Below are 19367 nucleotides of genomic sequence, written 5' to 3'. Positions count from 1 at the left end.
ACCTGCAAGTTCTAGCCTTATAGCCTCATAATTTGCCCTTCCCCAGTTAAAAATTTTTCTGTCCTCTCTGATTCTATCCTTTTCCATGATAATGCTAAAGGCCAGGGAGCGTTGGTCACTGTCCCCCGGATGCTCACCCACTGAGAGATCTGTGACCTGACCCAGTTCATTACCTAGTACTAGATCTAGTATGGCATTCCCTCTAGTCAGCCTGTCCACATACTGTGACAGGAATCCGTCTTGGACACACTTAATAAACTCTGCCCCGTCTAAACCATTGGAACTAATCAGGTGCCATCAATATTAGGGAAGTTAAAGTCACCCATGATAACAACCCTGTTATTCTTGCACCTTTCCAAAATCTGCCTCCCAATCTGCTCCTCTGTATCTCTGCTGCTACCAAGAGGCCTATAGAATACCCCCAACAGAGTACCTGCTCCCTTCCTGTTCCTGATTTCCACCCATATTGACTCAAAAGAGGATCCTGCTACATTACTCACCCTTTCTGTAACTGTAATAGTATCCCTGACCAGTAATGCTATCCCTCCTCCCCTTTTTCCGCCCTCTCTATCCCTTTTAAAGCACTGAATTCCAGGAATATTGAGAATCCATTCCTATCCTGGTGCCAGCCAAGTCTCTGTAATGGCCACTACATCATAATTCCATGTATGTATCCAAGCTCTCAGTTCATCACCTTTGTTCCTGATGCTTCTTGCAGTGAGGTACACACACTTCAGCCCTTCTACCTTACTGTCTTTACACCATTTATTCTGCTTCAAAGCCTCTCTATATGTTAGATCTGGCTTTACTCCATGCACTTCTTTCACTGCTCTATCGCTCCAGGTCCCATCCCCCTCGCAAATTAGTTTAGACCCTCCTGAACCATGCTAGCAAACCTACCTGCAAGGATATTGCTCCCCCTCAAGTTCAGGTGCAACCCATCCAATCTGTGCAGCTGTGAGGTTTTTATTGCAGTCCATCAGTTCTAACAGGCAGGCCAATTTGTTTGCATACCCAACACCAAAATATCAAAACAGGCATACTAAGCCTAGTTATGTCACAGTAAGAAATTACGAGGAATATATAGAAAAGGCTTCAAGGGTGTACTCAAAGCGTCATGGAACATATAAGAGAACAGCACAGGAAAATACCCTTCAGTTTATGATGCTGTGCCAAGCTAATTAAGTGCTAAACTAATCTCTTCTGCCGACAAAATGCCCCTCCATTCTTTTCATATTTATGTATTTAAGAGCCTCTTAAATGCTTCTATCATATTTGCTCCCACTACCATTCCAGGCAGTGTATTCACATTTTGACTCTGTGAGAAAGAAACTGGTTGTCTGTGCTTCTCATAATTTTGTAAGTTCCGTTAGGTCTCCTCCACAGCTTCTGCTGCTCCAAAGAAAACGTTAAAGAAATGCCCCCTTAAAGAAAATATAACTTCCATGTCAACTTAAAAATCCCTGGGCATTGACCAATCAAAATGGAGAGGAATCATCCACAAAAACATGAGAACATCAGGAGAATGTAAAAACCCTGCTCAAGTGGCTGAAGGAACTAACTACCTCACAAACTGACCATTGGCAAAAAAAAAATACCAGATTAACCAAGTAAGTATCCTCCACCTTTTACAAAACAAAGAAGGGAGGGTATCTTTGACCTTTGACGAGCAGAGCCTGCAGAACTCCAAAAGGCATGTTTGACTGCTGTGAATCTGCTAAAACTTCCATGCCAAATTGAAGGAAACACCTTATCATGCCTGCAGCAGGAGCTCTTTTTTCAAAGGGGTACAGTTCCAATGATGAGGATACAATTGGCCAAGAAGATCTCCCCTCACTGTGAATCTTCCCTCACTGGAAGGAAAGATGGTTCTACCATCTTCAAGGTGTGCGAAGTTTATTCACTGCTGCCTTTTTCATCCATTGGAATATTGGCTGCTGAATGGATATATCTATTTTAATTAGTACATATGCAATATTATTTGTTACAAGTTAACTTATCTTTGCAATTTACAACTAACAACAAAAGTAGTAAAACAGCACACGAATTTGGACTCCAAGATGAGTTTAAGGTTGAGTGTGTTTTTGTTGTACGCACATGTTTCAATTAACACGTTAATTATGGGGATGTATAGCTTTAAAAGGTGGAGCTGTTTACTGTCAAATTAAAGCTCTTAAATGTATTTGAATTAGACAAAGCTACTGAACAATGAACAAAGTTACTTGAGACCTAGCGATATTTTAGAATCAGAATAAAAGGGAGTATTTAAATATTAAGAGGATTAGACTGGTAAAATTGACAGAGTTCCAAGATTTATTTGGTCAACAAGACAGTATTTTCATGAGACGGATTAAAATAACGTTTACATGTCAAGAACTGGATTACAATCTGTTTCCCCTTGCGTTTGTTTACACATCAGATCGGCTGTGCAGTTACTAAGAGAGACATGGCAACATTAGGTGGTATGTGTACACAGTTGGAAGTCTCATAGTATTAACAGATTGAGAACTGGACTACTGCTGATCAGAATGATCATGTACTCAGGCAAAAAGAGAGTTTGCAGTAGCCTGCATGGGATTCTGATATGAAAGAATAAACAAGATTTGCTCACAAGGTTCCATTTTTGTTCAACTAAAATTGAAAGGTAGGAATTCTTACTTTGTTTTAGAAGATTGCACATCTTCATTCTGCCTGGATGAGGATTGAAGTTACCGGTAGAAATGTGGTATTGGTGACTTTCTTGTCTTTTGTCGTAGCTTTATATTCTATTCTCATCAGCATCTCCCTCGTAAAACACCAGCACTTTATTGTATTACAGATTGTATCAATTACTAGCAGGACATTTGCAGTAAATGAGATAGCTCACTGCTTAGTTAAGCTCAAAAATACAATAAGTTTTTTTTGCTAGTATCCCACCTGAAAACATGAAGCAGTGGAATTAGATGCTATGATAAATAAAGTACAAATACTTTAATATCAAATATTCTGCATGTATTGCTTTAGTCAAAGTGCTTATTTTTTTCAATATAGCAGTTAAGATCTTAACATCGACATAAGTTTAGCATTAGATTAATTAACAAATGGAAATGATCAGATAAGATACTCCTTTCTTTGAGATGTAAATGATAAGTTTTTGCTAATACAGCATATCTGTAAGTGAACATATTCAGGACATCAGAAGAAGATAAATAGGAATTCAGGGCTACATGAAGCATGTTAAATTGTGTACTGGTTTATAATTGTCGTGTGCACCAAGATTCAGTGAAGAAGGTTTATTTGGGTGCTAAACAAGCAGATCATGCCCCACATAAGCACATCAAGATAGTGATAAAAAACTGAACGCCAATTATGATGTTGCAGCTTCAGAGAAAGTTCAATTCAGGTAAATGTATAAAGTGCAAGGGCCATTATGAGGTAGATTGAAAAATTAAGAAATCATCTTTAGCATTTGAGAGATTCATTCAAGAATCTGATAACAGCTGTTCTCAAGTCTGGTGATGTCTGCTTTGATCAAATAAGCTTTATTTAGAATTTTACATTTAATTTTTCCTTGTGAAGAACTGATATGTGTAAATATAAATTTTATTCTTTTTAGTTAAATCATATTTGTCATATTTTTTGTTACCTTCTGATTGAAAATTTATTTTTAAGAGGAAATCTGAAAGTGTGATGAGGGGGGTAGGGGCTTGGGGAGTCTGGTAGGTGTGAAAAGAGGCAAATAAAACAGGAGCATTATGATGAAATCATTGTGTGGATGTTTAAAGTTGGACCTTTGCTAATATATATTCTTGTGCCAAACCTGACACTTTTCCACTTGCCTCCTACCCAATGTCTCAACAATTATTTAATTTGTCATAAAATATAAGGTGACTATAAAATACAGATAATCCTAATTGGAGAAACCCAATTAATTTTACAAATCTTTGAAAGCAATGCAAAGCATGTTAAGAGTTAAATGTAAGAGCTGCCAGCACAGTCAAGAACAAGAGAAATTTTGATTTTAGTTCATTGAAATATAACTAAAATGAGTTACAATAGCAGAACACCAAATTGCTGTTGATTTAACTCGTCCAAGTCAACAGAGAGTGGAAAATAACTTGTGTGCACTTGTGTTTTACTAACAACACCAACTTAGTCCAACTTGTTTCTGCACGTCCCATTTCTGCATCATATCTAAAACTCTTCCCTTTGGCAAGACCTTTCTATAAAGGCGTCAACCTTATTGCATCAAACTTGTGGCACTCTTGTATATTATATCCATAAATAGAATTTTTATGAAACATTTGAAATATACCATGTTGGAAAATAAGCATGAAATTACAGTCGGAAAGTTGAAAGCATACCAAAAGGCTAAATTCTCATATGAATGGGTCAGACACCCAGAAACATTGGCTGCACTTCAGCAGGTAAAAACAGTGGAATGAGGCCTAGTCCCATTGGAGATGGCCTGTTTCCGTGCTGTTTTGGTTATATGGAGTAGCGTACCGAGCCATGCACTGTTAGCGGCACGGTAGTGTAGTGGTTAGTGCAATGCTTTCCAATTCTGGCGATCACCAGTCAGGGTTCAATTCCCACCACTCTCTGTAAAGAGTTTGTAAGTTCTCCCCATGACTACGTGGGCTTGTTGCGGGTGCACTGGTTTCCCCCCACCTTCCAAAGACACACAGTTAGGGATAGTGAGTTGTAGCCTGCTACGTTGCCGCCAGAAGTGTGGTGATGCTTGTGGGCTGTCCCCAGCACAGTTCTTGGATCGTGTGGTCATTGCTGAAACACATTTCATTGTCTTTCAATGTTTTGATGTACATGGGATAAATAAAGCTAATCTTTTAAAAACCATCAGCAATTAATCAGTCATAAGTAGCAAAAAAAAAGCAAAATAGAAATCCAACTTACTTATCAGGAATTATATTAGCCCTTGATTTCTCTTTACTAAAAATAAGTGTAAGGACTTACATAGGTCAACAGTTTTATGCCTTACCGCAGGGGATCCCCAACCTTTTTTGCACTGCGGACCGGTTTAATATTGACAATATTCTTGCGGACGGGCCGACCCGGGGGCGGGGGTGGGTAGGGTTGCCAGCGGACAAGAGTAGCAGTCAAATACGTTGTGTTTACCCAGAGAAAGACTACAATGACCATGACATCTTGCATGGGCACCAGTGCGCATGCGTGTACCTGCCGATTTTTTTTTCTGCAAATCGTTTTGGCGATTCTGTTTGGGTTGGAGGGGGTGCTAATCACGACCGGAATATAGGTGATAAGTGGCTAATACACTCAATTTTATTTCTAAAAGGGTTTATCTAATGAATTTAAAATTAAACACACAGCGCATATTTTCCTCGCATGAATATAGTGATAAGTTAATTATCAGGGGAGGACAGGGGAGCTTGAAGTACGTATTGAACGACCTTCCAGTAGAAGTGGTAGAGGCAGGTTCGATATTATCATTTAAAGAAAAATTGGATAGGTATATGGACAGGAAAGGAATGGAGGGTTATAGGCTGAGTGCAGGTTGGTGGGACTAGGTGAGAGTAGCGTTCGGCACGGACTAGAAGGGCAGAGATGGCCTTTTTCCATGCTGTAATTGTTATATGGTTATATAAGTCACTTATAAGTCAATAGCATCATAACATTTTAAGTAACGTTTGGATATTAAACACACAGCACATATTTTCCCCGTATGAACATATAAAATCATTGCAACACACCAATATCGCTGAATCAGTGGGAGCCCTGGGCTTGTTTCCCTGAATCAAGACGGTCCTATCAAAGGGTGATGGGAGACAGCGATACTTGAACGTGGTTCCTTATGTCCAGTCTATTCCGCAATTTAGTTTTCGTTGCATTCATTGCAGAGATATGTTGGAAATTGAAGCAATGTTTTGAGTGCTTTCATGGCTGTCTCAGGATATTTAGCCTTGACTTTGATCCGGAATGCCGGCAGAGGTGTTATGTCAAACATACTTTTCAGCCCGCCGTCATTTGCAAGCTCAAGGAGTTGATCTTCTTCCCGCGCTGACGTGGATGACGCGCGGGTAATGACCTTGTGTGTGTTCAAGTTCAACAGTGGACGTGACAGGGAATGAGGACAGGTGCAGCCGGCTCATATTGCCAAATCATATCGTTTCCTCACAGCCCGGTAACACATGCTTTGTGGCCTGGTACCGGTCCGCGGCCCGGTGGTTGGGGACCGCTGCCTTACTGAATACGCTTTACTGAACTTTGCAGCAAGTAGAGTTTTCCTTCCCCACCAAGCCAAAATCCATTTTAGACTGTGTAGGGATATAGTGAATGGGCTTGAATCTACAGCATTCTGATACAGAACTGCAAGTTACCTGCTAAGTCGCAACTGGTTCTTTCATTCTTTTGTTTTTTTATTATTGTGGTGTTTAGGCTTTGCTGGCTAGGGCAAGATTTAATATCCAACCCAAGTGCCCTTAAGGCGATGAGGAATTCTGAAGAGTCAGATAGATCACTCGCCATAGGTTATCTAACTTCTTATGCCAGTTATTGCCAAAATATTTATACTCCAGGTATATTGCTAATCAATAGTGACTCCCAGGATCTTAGCAATAGGGATTTGGCAAAGTTAATACCATTGACTATTTAAGAAAGTAGAGTTTCCCTTAAAGGATATAGTTATTTTCTGCCATTTGTGTGGCATCAACATTGACCAAAACTGCTATATGCAGTCATTGACTGCCTCATTTACTGAGGAACTGCAAGTGGAATTAGCATTGTTGGATCATCAGCAAATATCTATGATAGAAGGAAACTCACCGATGAAGCAGCTCTAGATAGTTGGACCAAGGGCACAATCTTGGAGGACACCTGCTGGAATATCCTTTGGCTGAGATGCTTGACCCTCAACAACTACATCGTCGTCCTTTGAGCAAGGGATGATCCTAATCATTGGAGAGTTTTTACTCATAATTCCCATTGACTCTAGTTTTACCAGTCTCCAAGATGTCACACTTACTTTATGTTAAGGGAAGTTTCACCCAGAACCCCCTCTACTCTGGAATTCAGCAATCTATCCATGTCTTGCCTTAGGTTATGAGGAAACATGGAGTTCAGTGGTCCTAACAAAGTCCAAAGTGGTCATCAGTAAACAGGTAATCTATGAATCATAGCACTATAGACAACACATTCCTTAATTTTTCAGATGATGGAAAACAGACTGATTGGGTTTAATAGCTGGAATGGGCAGCGTAGTGGTGTAGTGGTTAGCACACCGCTTTATAGTACAGGTGACCCGTGTTCCATGTCCACCACTGCCTCTAAGGAGTTTGTATGTTCTCCCTGTGACTGCATAGATTACCTCCAGGTGCTCTGGTTTCCTCCCACAGTCCAAACATGTACCAGTTAGTAGGTTAATTGATCATTGTAAATTGTCCTATGATTTAGCTATAACTAAATCGGGGGATTGCTGGGCAGCATGGCTTGAAGAGCTGGAAGAGTCTATTTTGTTCTGTACTCAATAAATAAATAAATAAATAAATAAATCCTGCCTTTTCATGACAAAGACATACCTGGGTGTGTATTGAGTTATTGCAAGTTATTATAACAGTACTGGAACAGTGTGATTGTAGACATGTCTAGTTCCAGAATGTAAATTATCAGGACTCTGATGTTGTTAAGTCACTGAGGCTTTGCTCAATCCAGCGTTCTATATCATTTCTTGCTGCCACATGGAATAAATTGCATTGCCTGAAAATTACTTTTGTAATGGTGGAGTTCTCGAGATGAATCTGAGATGACTCATTTATGGTTCTTCTGGATAAAGTTGGTGCAAATTTCGGCCATGTATTTGGCATGTACCAGGTGAATTACCTTGAAATCATGGAGTTTCCCGAAGTTTTCTCTTAGCTTCTAATTGTCCACTGTCATGCTGAGAGAATGCATTGGCTGTGGGATTGTCAAGCTCTATTAGACCTTGCTTTTGTAAATGAAGGTATATACAATACTTAGTTGTGTCTCTACTAGACTGGTATGTCTCACTATTACTTTCATTAGCCTTAGTATGCAGAGTAACTTCTCATGTGGTACTTACCAAGGTCTCCTGATGTAACTTCATGTGGCTTCTTCAAAGTGACATACCACTACTTTAGTGGGGTGAGGGAAGTCTAGTCTTCAGAAGCCATTTTGATCCAAACTTTCCTTGAGCGACATCAATTTGGATACTAAAATATATTTTTTAATGTAAGTGACATTGATAATTTTACTTTTTCTAACCTTCCCTTTTTTAACATGTTAGAGTGGAAGAGGAGGTTTCAGCTGTCTTCCTCCTGCAAGTTCATATAGATGTGTTGAAAGTTGCTTCCCCTAGATAATCCATATCATTAAGCGACATTCCATTCATAGTTTTGCCTCTAATCCTATTAATCATGACTGCAAGACTTTAAGAGTTTATGGGGAGTTGGAAGTGAAGTGTTCCTGTACCACTTTAGTTACTTGGTAATTGGTAACTACAACAGTGAAGTGATAGACATCCAGCAGGGTGAGCTATGCTCAAATTCAATTCTCCAGTGACAGGCACACAATAGCTCACTTACAAACAAAATTTTTGTGTCTAATAGCCAGGATTTGGTCCAAATGTGAAAAATGTTGATTCCACAAATAAAATCAGAGACCTAAAGAGTTGGCTAAAACTAGGGAAAAACAAAGTAAAGCAAAAACTTTTGTCCTCTGTTTAAATGGAACTGAATTTCAGAATTTCAATTTGCATGTACTACTAAGATTCTCACAATATACACAATGTGCTGGAGGAGCTCAGCAGGTCAGGCAGCGTCTGTGGACCGGAATAAACAGTCAACATGTTGGGCCGAGACCCTTCATCAGGACTGGGAAGAAAGAGGAAAGAAGTCTGAATAAGAAGGTGGATGGAGGGGAGGAAGAAGCACCAAGGCGGCAGGTGATAGGTGCAACTGGGAGAGGGGGACGGGGTGAAGTAAAGAGCTGGGAAATTAATTGGTGGAAGAGATAAAGGGCTGGAGAAGGGGAAATTTGATAGGAGAGGACAGAAGACCATGGAAGTAAAGAAAGGGGGAAGAGCACCAGAGAGAGATGATGGGCAGGTAAGAAGAGAAGGTGTAAGATGGAAACAGGAATGGAGAATGGTGAAGGAGGGGGGGGGGGGCTGTTACCAGAGGTTCGAGGAATCAACGTTCATGCCATCAGGTTGGAGGCCACCCAAATGGAATATCACCTCCAACCTGCCACCTTGTACTTCCTCCTCCCCTCCCTCCATCTTCTTATTCTGACTTCTTCCCCCTTCCTTTCCAGTCCAGATGAAGGGTCTGAGCCTAAAATGCCATCTGTTTATTCCCATCCATAGATGCTGCCTGACCCGCTAAGCCACTCCAGCACGTTGTGTGGATTGCTCTAGATTTCCAGCATCTGCACTACCTCTTGCGTCTTACAATCTCACATTTTGCAAATACAACAGAAAAAGAATTTCCAGACTTCTACAGTTTTCTAGTTGAGAGCAAGACACGGTGTTAGTGTCCAAGTCTTTAATGGCTAATTTGGGCTTTCTGACATCCTGAGGAAAAATGTTACACTGTTTCTTTCCCATATGGTCTCGTACACCATCTTCCACTGGAAGCCCAGCTCCAGCCTTCAGCTTGGCTGAGTGCAGCATAGGGTCTGGACGTAAGATAACCCCATAGCACTACTTTTGGAAGAGCAGCCAGAATTTCCATTCAATTTTAATCCTTCACTAAACAGGTAATCTGACCATGATCACAATTCTTTTTGCGGGGGACTTGCAGTGTGCAAATCAACAGCTTCATTTCTTACGTTGCATTTTTCAAATAATTTCTTACTGAAGACAAGAAAAACAGCAGATGTTGGAATCTGGAATGAAAACAACACTCTAGAAGAACTCAGCAGGTCAGCTGTGGAGGCAAAAATTGTAAGTCAATATTTCAGGTCAAGAGCCTGCATCAGGACTGGGAGTAAGAGGCAGTGTGTAGCAGAACGAGGTAGCAGTGGGACTGGGATAGTGGCTTGTAGGTGCCAGGTAGAACCAAATGACCAAATGGAGATGGGATGATGAGCAGATGGAAATGGAGGGGGTAGGGGTGTGAAACTGGTAGGTGATGGGTGGGATCAGATGGGGGTGGAGATAGCAGATAGATGGAACCAGGTTGGGTGAGGGAAATGGGAGAGGTGAACAAAAGGAGAAGAAGAGTAGGTGTTTGTGAGTTATCCGCAATGGAAATTTCAATGTTAATGCTATTTAGCTTGTAAGCTACCCAAGAGACTATGAGATGGTATTCTTTCAATTCATATTTGGCCTCTCTGTAGACAGACAGGTTGGTAGGGGAGTGGGAAGGAGAATTAAAATGATATGCAACCAGAAGCTTGAGATGATTGGTACAGGACCCACTAACTGTGAAATACATTGGGATATCCCAAGAATGTGAAGGACAAATCTGCTTTTGTTCATTTGCACTTCATTAAGGAACTGAGAAGCTACCCAGCATAATTGTTACATAATTATAAACCTGGATGACCATGTTTATCTTACAATTTGAATTAGTGTTACTTAATACTGGACTTTATGTTTACCTTTCTTTCAGCCTCAGATCCCCCATTGTGAAAACGGTACTGCTGACATTTATCAGTCTGGAAGTAGGCACACGATTGAGACAACAGATGCCCAACAGACATGGTTCTCCACTCCACATGGTCTGCCTTATGGAAGATTCTCAACAGGGTCTTAAACTGGTGGAGACTGATGCTGGTGGTACTGATTTCCTTTATCTTTCTAAATTTCAGTTTTTAATGTGGCTGTAAAATATTTTACTAAAATACAAAAGTAATCCGGGAAATTGTAGGCTGGTAAGTTTGACGTCGGTAGTAGGTATATTATTGGAAGGAGTCCTGAGAGATAGGATCTACAAGTATTCGGACAGACAGGGACTTATTAGGGAGACTCAACATGGCTTTGTGCATGGTAGGTCATGTCTGACCAATCTATTAGAGCTTTTCGAGGAGGTTACCAGGAAAGTGGATGAAGGGAAGGCAGTGGATGTTGTCTACATGGACTTCAGTAAAGCCTTTGACAAGGTCCCACATGGGAGGTTAGTTAGGAAGATTCAGTCGCTAGGTATACATGGAGAGGTGGTAAATTGGATTAGACATTGGCTCAATGGAAGAAGCCAGAGAGTGGTAGTGGAGGATTGCTTCTCTGAATGGAGGCCTGTGACTAGTGGTGTGCCACAGGGGTCAGTGCTGGGTCCATTATTATTTGTCATCTATATCAATGATCTGGATGATAATGTGGTAAATTGGATCAGCAAATTTGCTGATGATACAAAGATTGGAGGTGTAGTAGACAGTGAGGAGATTTTCAAAGCTTGCAGAGGGATTTAGACCAGCTGGAAAAATGGGCTGAAAAATGGCAGAAGGAGTTTAATACAGACAAGTGTGAGGTATTGCACTTTGGAAGGACAAATCAAGGTAGAACATACAAGGTAATTAGTAGGGCACTGAGGAGTGCAGTAGAACAGAGGGATCTGGGAATACAGATACAAAATTCCTTAAAAGTGGCGTCACAGGTAGGCAGGGTCGTAAAGAGAGCTTTTGGTATATTGGCCTTTATAATCAAAGTATTGAGTATAAGAGCTGGAATGTTATGGTGAGGTTGTATAAGGCATTGGTGAGGCCGAATTTGGAGTATTGTGTCCAGTTTTGGTCACCAAGTTACAGGAAGGATATAAATAAGGTTGAAAGAGTGCAGAAAAGGTTTACAAGGATGTTGCCGGGACTTGAGAAACTCAATTACAGAGAAAGGTTGAATAAGTTAGGACTTCATTCTCTGGAGCGTAGAAGAATGAGGGGAGACTTGATAGAGGTATATAAAATTATGATGGGTATAGATAGAGTGAATGCAAGCAGGCTTTTTCCACTTAGCCTAGGAGAGAAAAAGAAACAGAGGACATGGGTTAAGGGTGAAGGGGGAGACGTTTAAAGGGAACATTACGGGGGGCTTCTTCACACAGAGAGTGGTGGGAGTGTGGAATGAGCTGCTAGATGAAGTGATAAATGCGGGCTCACTTTTAACATTTAAGAAAAACTTGGACAGGTACATGGGTGAGAGGTGTATGGAGGGATATGATCCAGGTGCAGGTCAGTGGGACTAGGCAGAAAAATGGTTCGGCACAGCCAAGAAGGGCCAAAAGGCCTGTTTCTGCGCTGTAATGTTCTTATGGTTCTTACACCTTTTCTTTTTACATCTTTTTATGTTCCTATGTCCTGTTTAGATAGTTGATCATTTCTTTATTTACAAAAACTTTGAGAAAAGAAACAGGGTTCACTTACTCAGCCATTCAATCTTGCTCCACCATCAAGATGTGCTGTCACTGAAATTCAGTGCTCGAACCCAGGGATTTCTAACCTGTGGTTGGTGGACCCCTCAGTTAATGATAGGGGTATATAGCATAAAAACAGTTGGGAATCCTTGCTCTAATCCAGCTTTCTCCCCCTAAACCTTCATCTCTCTGTGGCCCTATGAACGCTAACCGACTTTATCTTGAGTACGTTCAAAGATAAGGCTAATAATTGTTTTCTGTGGTAGAAAATTTCCACAAGTTCAGCATTTTCTCGGAGGAGAACTGTTTCCTCATCTCAGCTTTCTGATTCATCCCTTAACCTTAACTATGACCCCTGGTTCAGGACTCTATAGCCATCCGGAGCATCTATTTCTTTCAGCCGTAATAGAATTTTTTTAGATTTCTATGTGATCCCCTTTAGTTCTTCTCAACTCTAGTGGTGATTACATACTTAATTGACCCAATCGTTCTTCATACATCACATACAAATATGTCTTGTCAAATGTCTTTATTGATGCAGAAAGCAGGTATGTTAACAAAACAAAATTATTGAGATTAATTAATGAAGCTTGGATTTCTTCTATTGAACAGTGCATTTATAACATCATTTCTGCTGATTATCTACAGCAGCTTTATACGGACTGAATGTTCCTCAGAGATGTATAGTGGCTCAGATATTACGCTGCATTTGATGGTAATGTGGTTAGATCTCATCTGAATTACTGCATTCAGTTCCAAACACTGTAACTCAAAGATGTTGAAAATCCATAAGCCGCAAATGCTTGAAATCTGAAATTAAATCTTCAGAATTACTCAGAAGGTCAGGCAGCATTCCAGCATCTTCCAGTTATAAATGAAGGGCACATTGACATGCTTTGTAGATAGATCAAAATAATATCTGGTCTGAAACTTAATATCCAAGGATGAAATTTGGACTTTGGATTTTGGATTCTGGTCGGAGGACCACTGCAGTGCATTGCACTGTCACTTTAGTTCAGCAACATGACAGAATCTGACTGTATTCTCCTGATTTCAGAAGTTTAACAGTTAATCCAATTCTTGCACTTAAAATGTCAAAAGAGTTGTAGAATATATGGAAGGTTTTTATTTGCTCTGATGGCTAAACTAAAATCAAGGGAGCATCAAGCATACCTAGGAATGACCTCAGGAAACATTGCAAATCTGGAGCTTCTCATTCGAAAATGTTCATGCGTGTGATACTTGAGCATCTTCTAAACAGATTATTTTTGTTGGGGGGGGCATGGAGTGGAATGGTGTTGAACGTTATCGAACCTAGGCAAAGTCAAGGTCATAATTTACCTAGCAGAACAAGGTCATGAAGTTGAGTGGGCTACAATGATCCTCTGAACTTTATAAATGTCAATATTCTTTTACCACGTTCACAGCCCAAACTGAAACCGAAGATCGAGCCTTTCTCCTACTGGACAACTAAAGTAAGTACTTCTTATTTTTAACGGTGCTGGTTCAAATGAATGGATAGGAAGTAACATGGGGAACTTTGCATTTATTATTAAATTCGGTGGTCATGATTTAAAAAGGAGTGGACATCCCCTGGTTTTAGCTCATGATATGACCCATGATCATGTCTACTAGTTTACTCAGTCTGAGTTGCCTGTCAGATCTGAAGCCAACTGGACTTCAATAAGGATTTTCTGAGGACAGTATGTGTGTGCTGGAATAGATGGTCAAACACTTAAAGATAGCTACACACAAAATGCTGGAGGAACTCAGCAGGCCAGGCAGCATCTATGGAAAAGAGTAAGCAGTCGATATTTTGGGCTGAGACCCTTCATCAGGACCGGAAAGGAAGGGAAGAAGCCAGAGTAAGAAGGTGTGGGGAGGGGAGGAAGGAGTTCCAGTAATTGCCTCCATCCCCCTTCACCATTCCCCATTCCTGTTTCCCTCTCTCACCTTACCTCCTTACCTGCCCATCACTTCCCTCTGGTGCTCCTCCCCCTTCCCTTTCTCCCATGGTCTTCTACCTTCTCCTATCTGATTCCCCCTTCTCCAGCCCTTTATCTCTTCCACCGATCAACTTCCCAGCCCTTTCCTTCACCACTCCCCCCCTCCCTGTTTCACTTGTCACCTGCCACCTTGGTACTTCCTCCTCCCCTCCCCCCACCTTCTTACTCTAACTTCTCCCCTCCCTTTTCGATCCTGAAGAAGGATCTCAGCCTGAAATTTCGACAGTTTACATCTATTTCCATAGATGCTACCTGACCTGCTGAGTCCCTCCAGGGTTTTGTGTGTGTTGCTTTGGATTTGCCATTTTCATCTGCCGATTTTCTTGTTTTTATTAAATAGCTTCGGCATGTGTGCAAATGGTCAAGTGTATGTTGAGTGATATGATATTTTGCTGTTGTGTGGCATTGGACGAAAAATGCTGGTGATAACTACAGAATGGTGTTGGCGAGGGTCAGCAATATTTAGGAAAGGAAGGATAAAATAAAGATGTTGATGGTGAATGAGAACTGGAGAAAGGGAGAAAGTGTAAATCAAAGAGAAAAAGATTATAAATTGAAAAGATTAATGTAAACTGTGCAACTACGTCTGTTTGATTTCACTGTTTTCATCTAGCTTACTGATGTCTATATTGATGGGAATAAAGGCACTTTCTGTTTCCATGTTAATGAGATATAGTATGTGTCATAAAGATAAAGATTTAAGTTTTCCACAGACAGATAATTCAGGATGGATTAAATTTAAAGAAAGATTAGCGCAACAAAAATAGTAGTTAAAATGTCAAAAACGATAAAAGGGCAGAGTAGATGAAGGGAATTTTTCTTTACGGTAATTGAGGAGTGTCAAACAGGAGACCAGGCATAGAACCAAGACATCTTAAGAACAAAGAAGAAAGAGTTTATGCCCACAGAAATTTATGACGAGTCAGCGGTTGAGCCAGACATTTGTCCATGTTTGGAATTTGATTGAATAGGTGGATGCTGTTTTGTTTTGTCAGAATGTGATCTCAGATCAGGTAAGTGTGATTAAAAATTGCTCAGTTAGCTAAATAGTCTGTTGTACGTGTAGTAATAGCTCACCCTGAGAATCAGCCAAACACATATGCAAAGCCTACGTGATATCCATCACTTCACAATTCAACTACGTTCAATCTGACTTTCAAAGAGGGTGAAAGTGAGATGTAGTAGCATATAACGATCCAGAACACTTGTTACCGAAAGTGTTGTGATTTAGATTTTGGTAAAATGTTTTATTAAGAATATTTTTATCGCTTGGTCTAAATGTGAAACTTCAATAATGTACAAAAAGATGCCAGATTAAAACAGTTGGAACAGAAGTAGTGAATAGAATCCCCTTTGAGACTGTCTAAACATTTAAGTAGAAGCTACTTTGAAACTTGTGGAATGAACATTGTACGAGAGCGTTAAAATCAGGTATTTGAAGTCACTATTTCATAAGACCATACGATACAGGAGCAGAATTAGGCCATTTGGTCCATTAAGTCTGTTCCACCATTTCATCATGGCTGATCCACTTTCCCTCTCAGCCACAATCTCCTACCTTCTCCACATATCCTTTCGTGCCTTGACCAATCAAGAATCTATCGACCTCTACCTTAAGTAGACCCAACAGAACATCTGTAAATAATTGCTGAACAGGAAGCTTTCCCTCAACCTGCCTCTCACTGGAGTAAATTCAGTGAAATGTAGCATTTCACAGGATATTAAGCCAATGTTGCACCTACTTCAGTGAATTTCCTGTCCAGAGATTTAGGCTACAATTAAATCTCTGACTGCAATACTCATTTGAATATTTGATTTTGCAGTAAAATTATTTCACTGTCTTTACTTAGAAAGTCTAGATTCTAGCCTTGATTAGACATTAACTTCCTTGGTTTATTGCCACTAGGCACTTCAAAGTTCACTTATTATCAAAGAATGTATAAATTATACAACATTGAGATTTGTTTGCTTACAGGCAGCCACAAAGCAAGAAACCAGAAACAACCCAATTTTAAAAGTAATAAAATAAAGACCAACACCCGATGCGCAGAAAAAGGGGGAGAAAGGCAAATCATGCAAACAATAGAAGCAAGCAACAACAACATTCTAAACCAAAATTAGTCCTTAGATCCAAAACCCAGAGCAGCCTGGAGTAGGCCCAAAGCCTCAGTTTCAGTTCATCATATTAGTGGGCAAGGAGCATATCAACTGGGCAGTCTTTGTAGCCTTATTGCCATGGAGAGAGAAGTGAATATAATGGGAGAGTGAGCGAAATAGGCTCTCGCCTCTGATCCTGACACCGTCTTTCCAGTCTATCTGGGCAGGCATTTAAATTGTCCAAACAGCGTATTATACCTCGCACTATGACCCAGGCACCACTGCAGTGAAAGGCTCCGGGCCTAGACCATGCTGCCCAGTGACTTGCTCCAGGCCCAGATTTCACTGCCCAGCCTGAAGCTGCTCTTGATTTCCCCAAATCAGCTCGGTGCCCAGAGTAATCCAACCTTGCATTTGGGCCGGATGTACAGGTATCAGAACTCCTCTGCCTCGACTTCTCCTCTCCAAGTGGCTCGCTCCATCTGTGTTGACTCTGCACCAAAACAGCACGGTTCATCTCTCGAATTCGCTCACCTCTTCATTGTTTGCGGTGATAATTTACCACAATTTACTGCAGAAAACGTATTATGAAGAATGTTTTCAGTTGATTTCTTGCCTTTTGAACTACCAGTGAAATGTTGCAGGCGTTTGGTAGCAGCATCTTATACCTGAACTCGTTAGGTAAAAGTGCAGTCCATTACAACAGGAATGTAATTGTAATGTTACCTCTCTTACTGAAGTTGTATCAGAGCTATAATCCTTATTTATTAATGTCTAATAGATCTTTAGCAGAATGGTTACTGGCTTAGACCCCCAGCCAACTTCTTAAGTCATCTCTGGAATGGTTCACTATAATCATAGCATTTCCATCACTTCTGCTGACTAAACACAAAGCACATCTGTGTATTTTCACTTCATTGTTATGTTCAAAAGGAGATCAGTTTTTGACAACCACATATCCAACAGGTTCCTAGTGTTCCTTGAGCAACAAACGCAAAATGCTGGACGCACTCAGTAGGTCAGGCAGCATCTACAGAGGGAATTAAAGAATTGAGAATTTGGGCCTAAACCCAATGTTTATTTCCCTCCGTAAGTGTTGCCTGACGTACTGAATTCCTTCGGCATTTTGTGTGTTGCTCAAGACTTCCAAAATCAGCAGAATCTCTTGTGCACTGGTGCTTCTTGGCTGTCACCATGTACTCCTTCTCACCTCAGTACCGTGACCTATTCAGTGCTAATTGCCAAACTCATGAACCACAAGGCAAGTAGCTGTACAGGTGATTCAGGCTTCAGATGAGGTGCTTCAGTCTACTTTTTCCGCTTCTGTGAATGGTTTCAGAGGTGACGAGCAGGGAATGTGCGCTGAGGGTATCTTCGGTTAGAGTCAGTATTACACTGCGGTGAGTGGGTGATGTTTGTGTGATCATGCATTTGACTGTGTGTAAGTGAATGATCAACAAAACAAATATTAGAAAGTGAATGGCACTCACCTTGAAATGTTCAGATATCTCATATTCTGTCGCTTTTTAACGCTCTTAGATTGAATGGAATATAAAAAAGGACGCATATTAAGTTCAATGGAACTTGAATATTATATTCAAATTGAATATTAAATGAAACATTTCACTGTATATTTGATATACATGTGATGAATATATCTGAATCTGAAACATTGTGCTAGTTCCTTACTTATTACCCATAATGCAGCTGGCATTTAGGGCAGCAATGGAAGTCCTCCATCTCTGGTGGTGCTCAGGGATTCCTTCACCATTTCAGTAGCTTCCCCTTGGTTTTCACTACTGTCATGCAAGTCCTGGGTGGGGACTCAGGAATACCACCACACTCAGATGTGGAAGCTGTTTCCGTAACAATTTTATTTTACCAGTCAGGGTTGTTAGCCCTGAGCTGAACCTCCGGCACTGAAGGACTGGAGGACCACTCTTAGTCTGGCCTCTGCTCTTTAACTGGTTTGACGTGGGCAACCCTACCAAGAGCCAAGCATGAAGCCCTGGCTCCAGCCAACCTAGCTCTCCGGGTCATTGAGGAACACTAGCCTCCAAGCCGTGACAAGGTTGTGATCCTCTTGGAGTTTGTGTAGGTTGCATTTGAACAAATGCCCAGTTTGAGTTCAAACAGTATAATGTGCTGTAAAATTCAAAGAGTATTTGTAAATGAGTTGTATTGCAGCAGTTAATAGACAAAAATCTGAGACATACACATTTGGGTCATCTACATTGTAAGTCATTGCATTGGATAATTGTTCCTAGATAGCTTTCTGAATTGTGCTCTGCCCTGTGTTGCAATCAGAGGGGAAAAACAAGTCATGGCTGTTATCATCTGCCTGATCTGGATGGACAGTCACCCACTGTGTAGCTTGTGACGAGAATACACATAGATGTTAGCTGTCCTGTGTGATCAGCAGTTGGTCTGCCACCTGTCCTAAGGGGAGGGAGAGATAAGGAACACAATGAAGCAGCATGTGGAGATGATAATGAAGGAGCCATCAGTCTGGGTATTGTCAAGATCGGCTCCCCCTTTGAACCCTGAACTGTTTGAAGTGACGGACAGGCAATACCCCAGCAAGGGGATAAAAAGGGACAGGTTCGCTGAGGCAGGACACACACGACACCCCGAGGTAACGAGACCCTGGAAGCGGTGCGCCTCTCACAAGTCGGTGGGAAGCTCTTGGACGGCTGATCGCGGGATCAGCCTTAGACGCACAGGGTGGAAAGGTACGATCAGCGGGAACCCGGTGTGTGTCCGCCCTTGCTTGAGTGCCGGGTTCACTGCAGAGGATCGACCGCATCTGGAGGAGGAGTCACAGTCGGTGACCCCAGGTGACATCACAAAGGACTCGCCCGAAAGCTGCTTATGAGCAATATCGCAGGTCTGTGTGTGGAAGCCGTTTTGAATGATCAGTCGTTCTCGTTCTCTCTCTCCCTCC

General features: G+C 41.2%; 1 protein-coding gene across 1 annotated transcript in view; it reads left to right on the top strand.

Annotated features, from left to right (window-relative positions):
• The first annotated feature begins 2518 nt into the window (after positions 1 to 2518).
• The window catches only part of LOC134338205 (uncharacterized), a 62004-nt gene continuing 45155 nt past the window's right edge, over positions 2519 to 19367 (top strand). Inside the window, exons 1-3 of the mRNA XM_063033874.1 lie at positions 2519 to 2644; positions 10587 to 10753; positions 13748 to 13795. Of these exons, the coding sequence (XP_062889944.1) occupies positions 10676 to 10753; positions 13748 to 13795 (126 nt within the window). The 5' untranslated portion in view covers positions 2519 to 2644; positions 10587 to 10675. The remainder of the gene's footprint in view (positions 2645 to 10586; positions 10754 to 13747; positions 13796 to 19367) is intronic.

The sequence above is a fragment of the Mobula hypostoma genome, chromosome 26 (genome assembly GCF_963921235.1).
Source record: "Mobula hypostoma chromosome 26, sMobHyp1.1, whole genome shotgun sequence".
Lineage (NCBI taxonomy): Eukaryota > Metazoa > Chordata > Chondrichthyes > Myliobatiformes > Myliobatidae > Mobula > Mobula hypostoma.
Note: the sequence above shows the minus strand (reverse complement) of the source record. Positions and strands in the feature narration are given on the sequence as shown.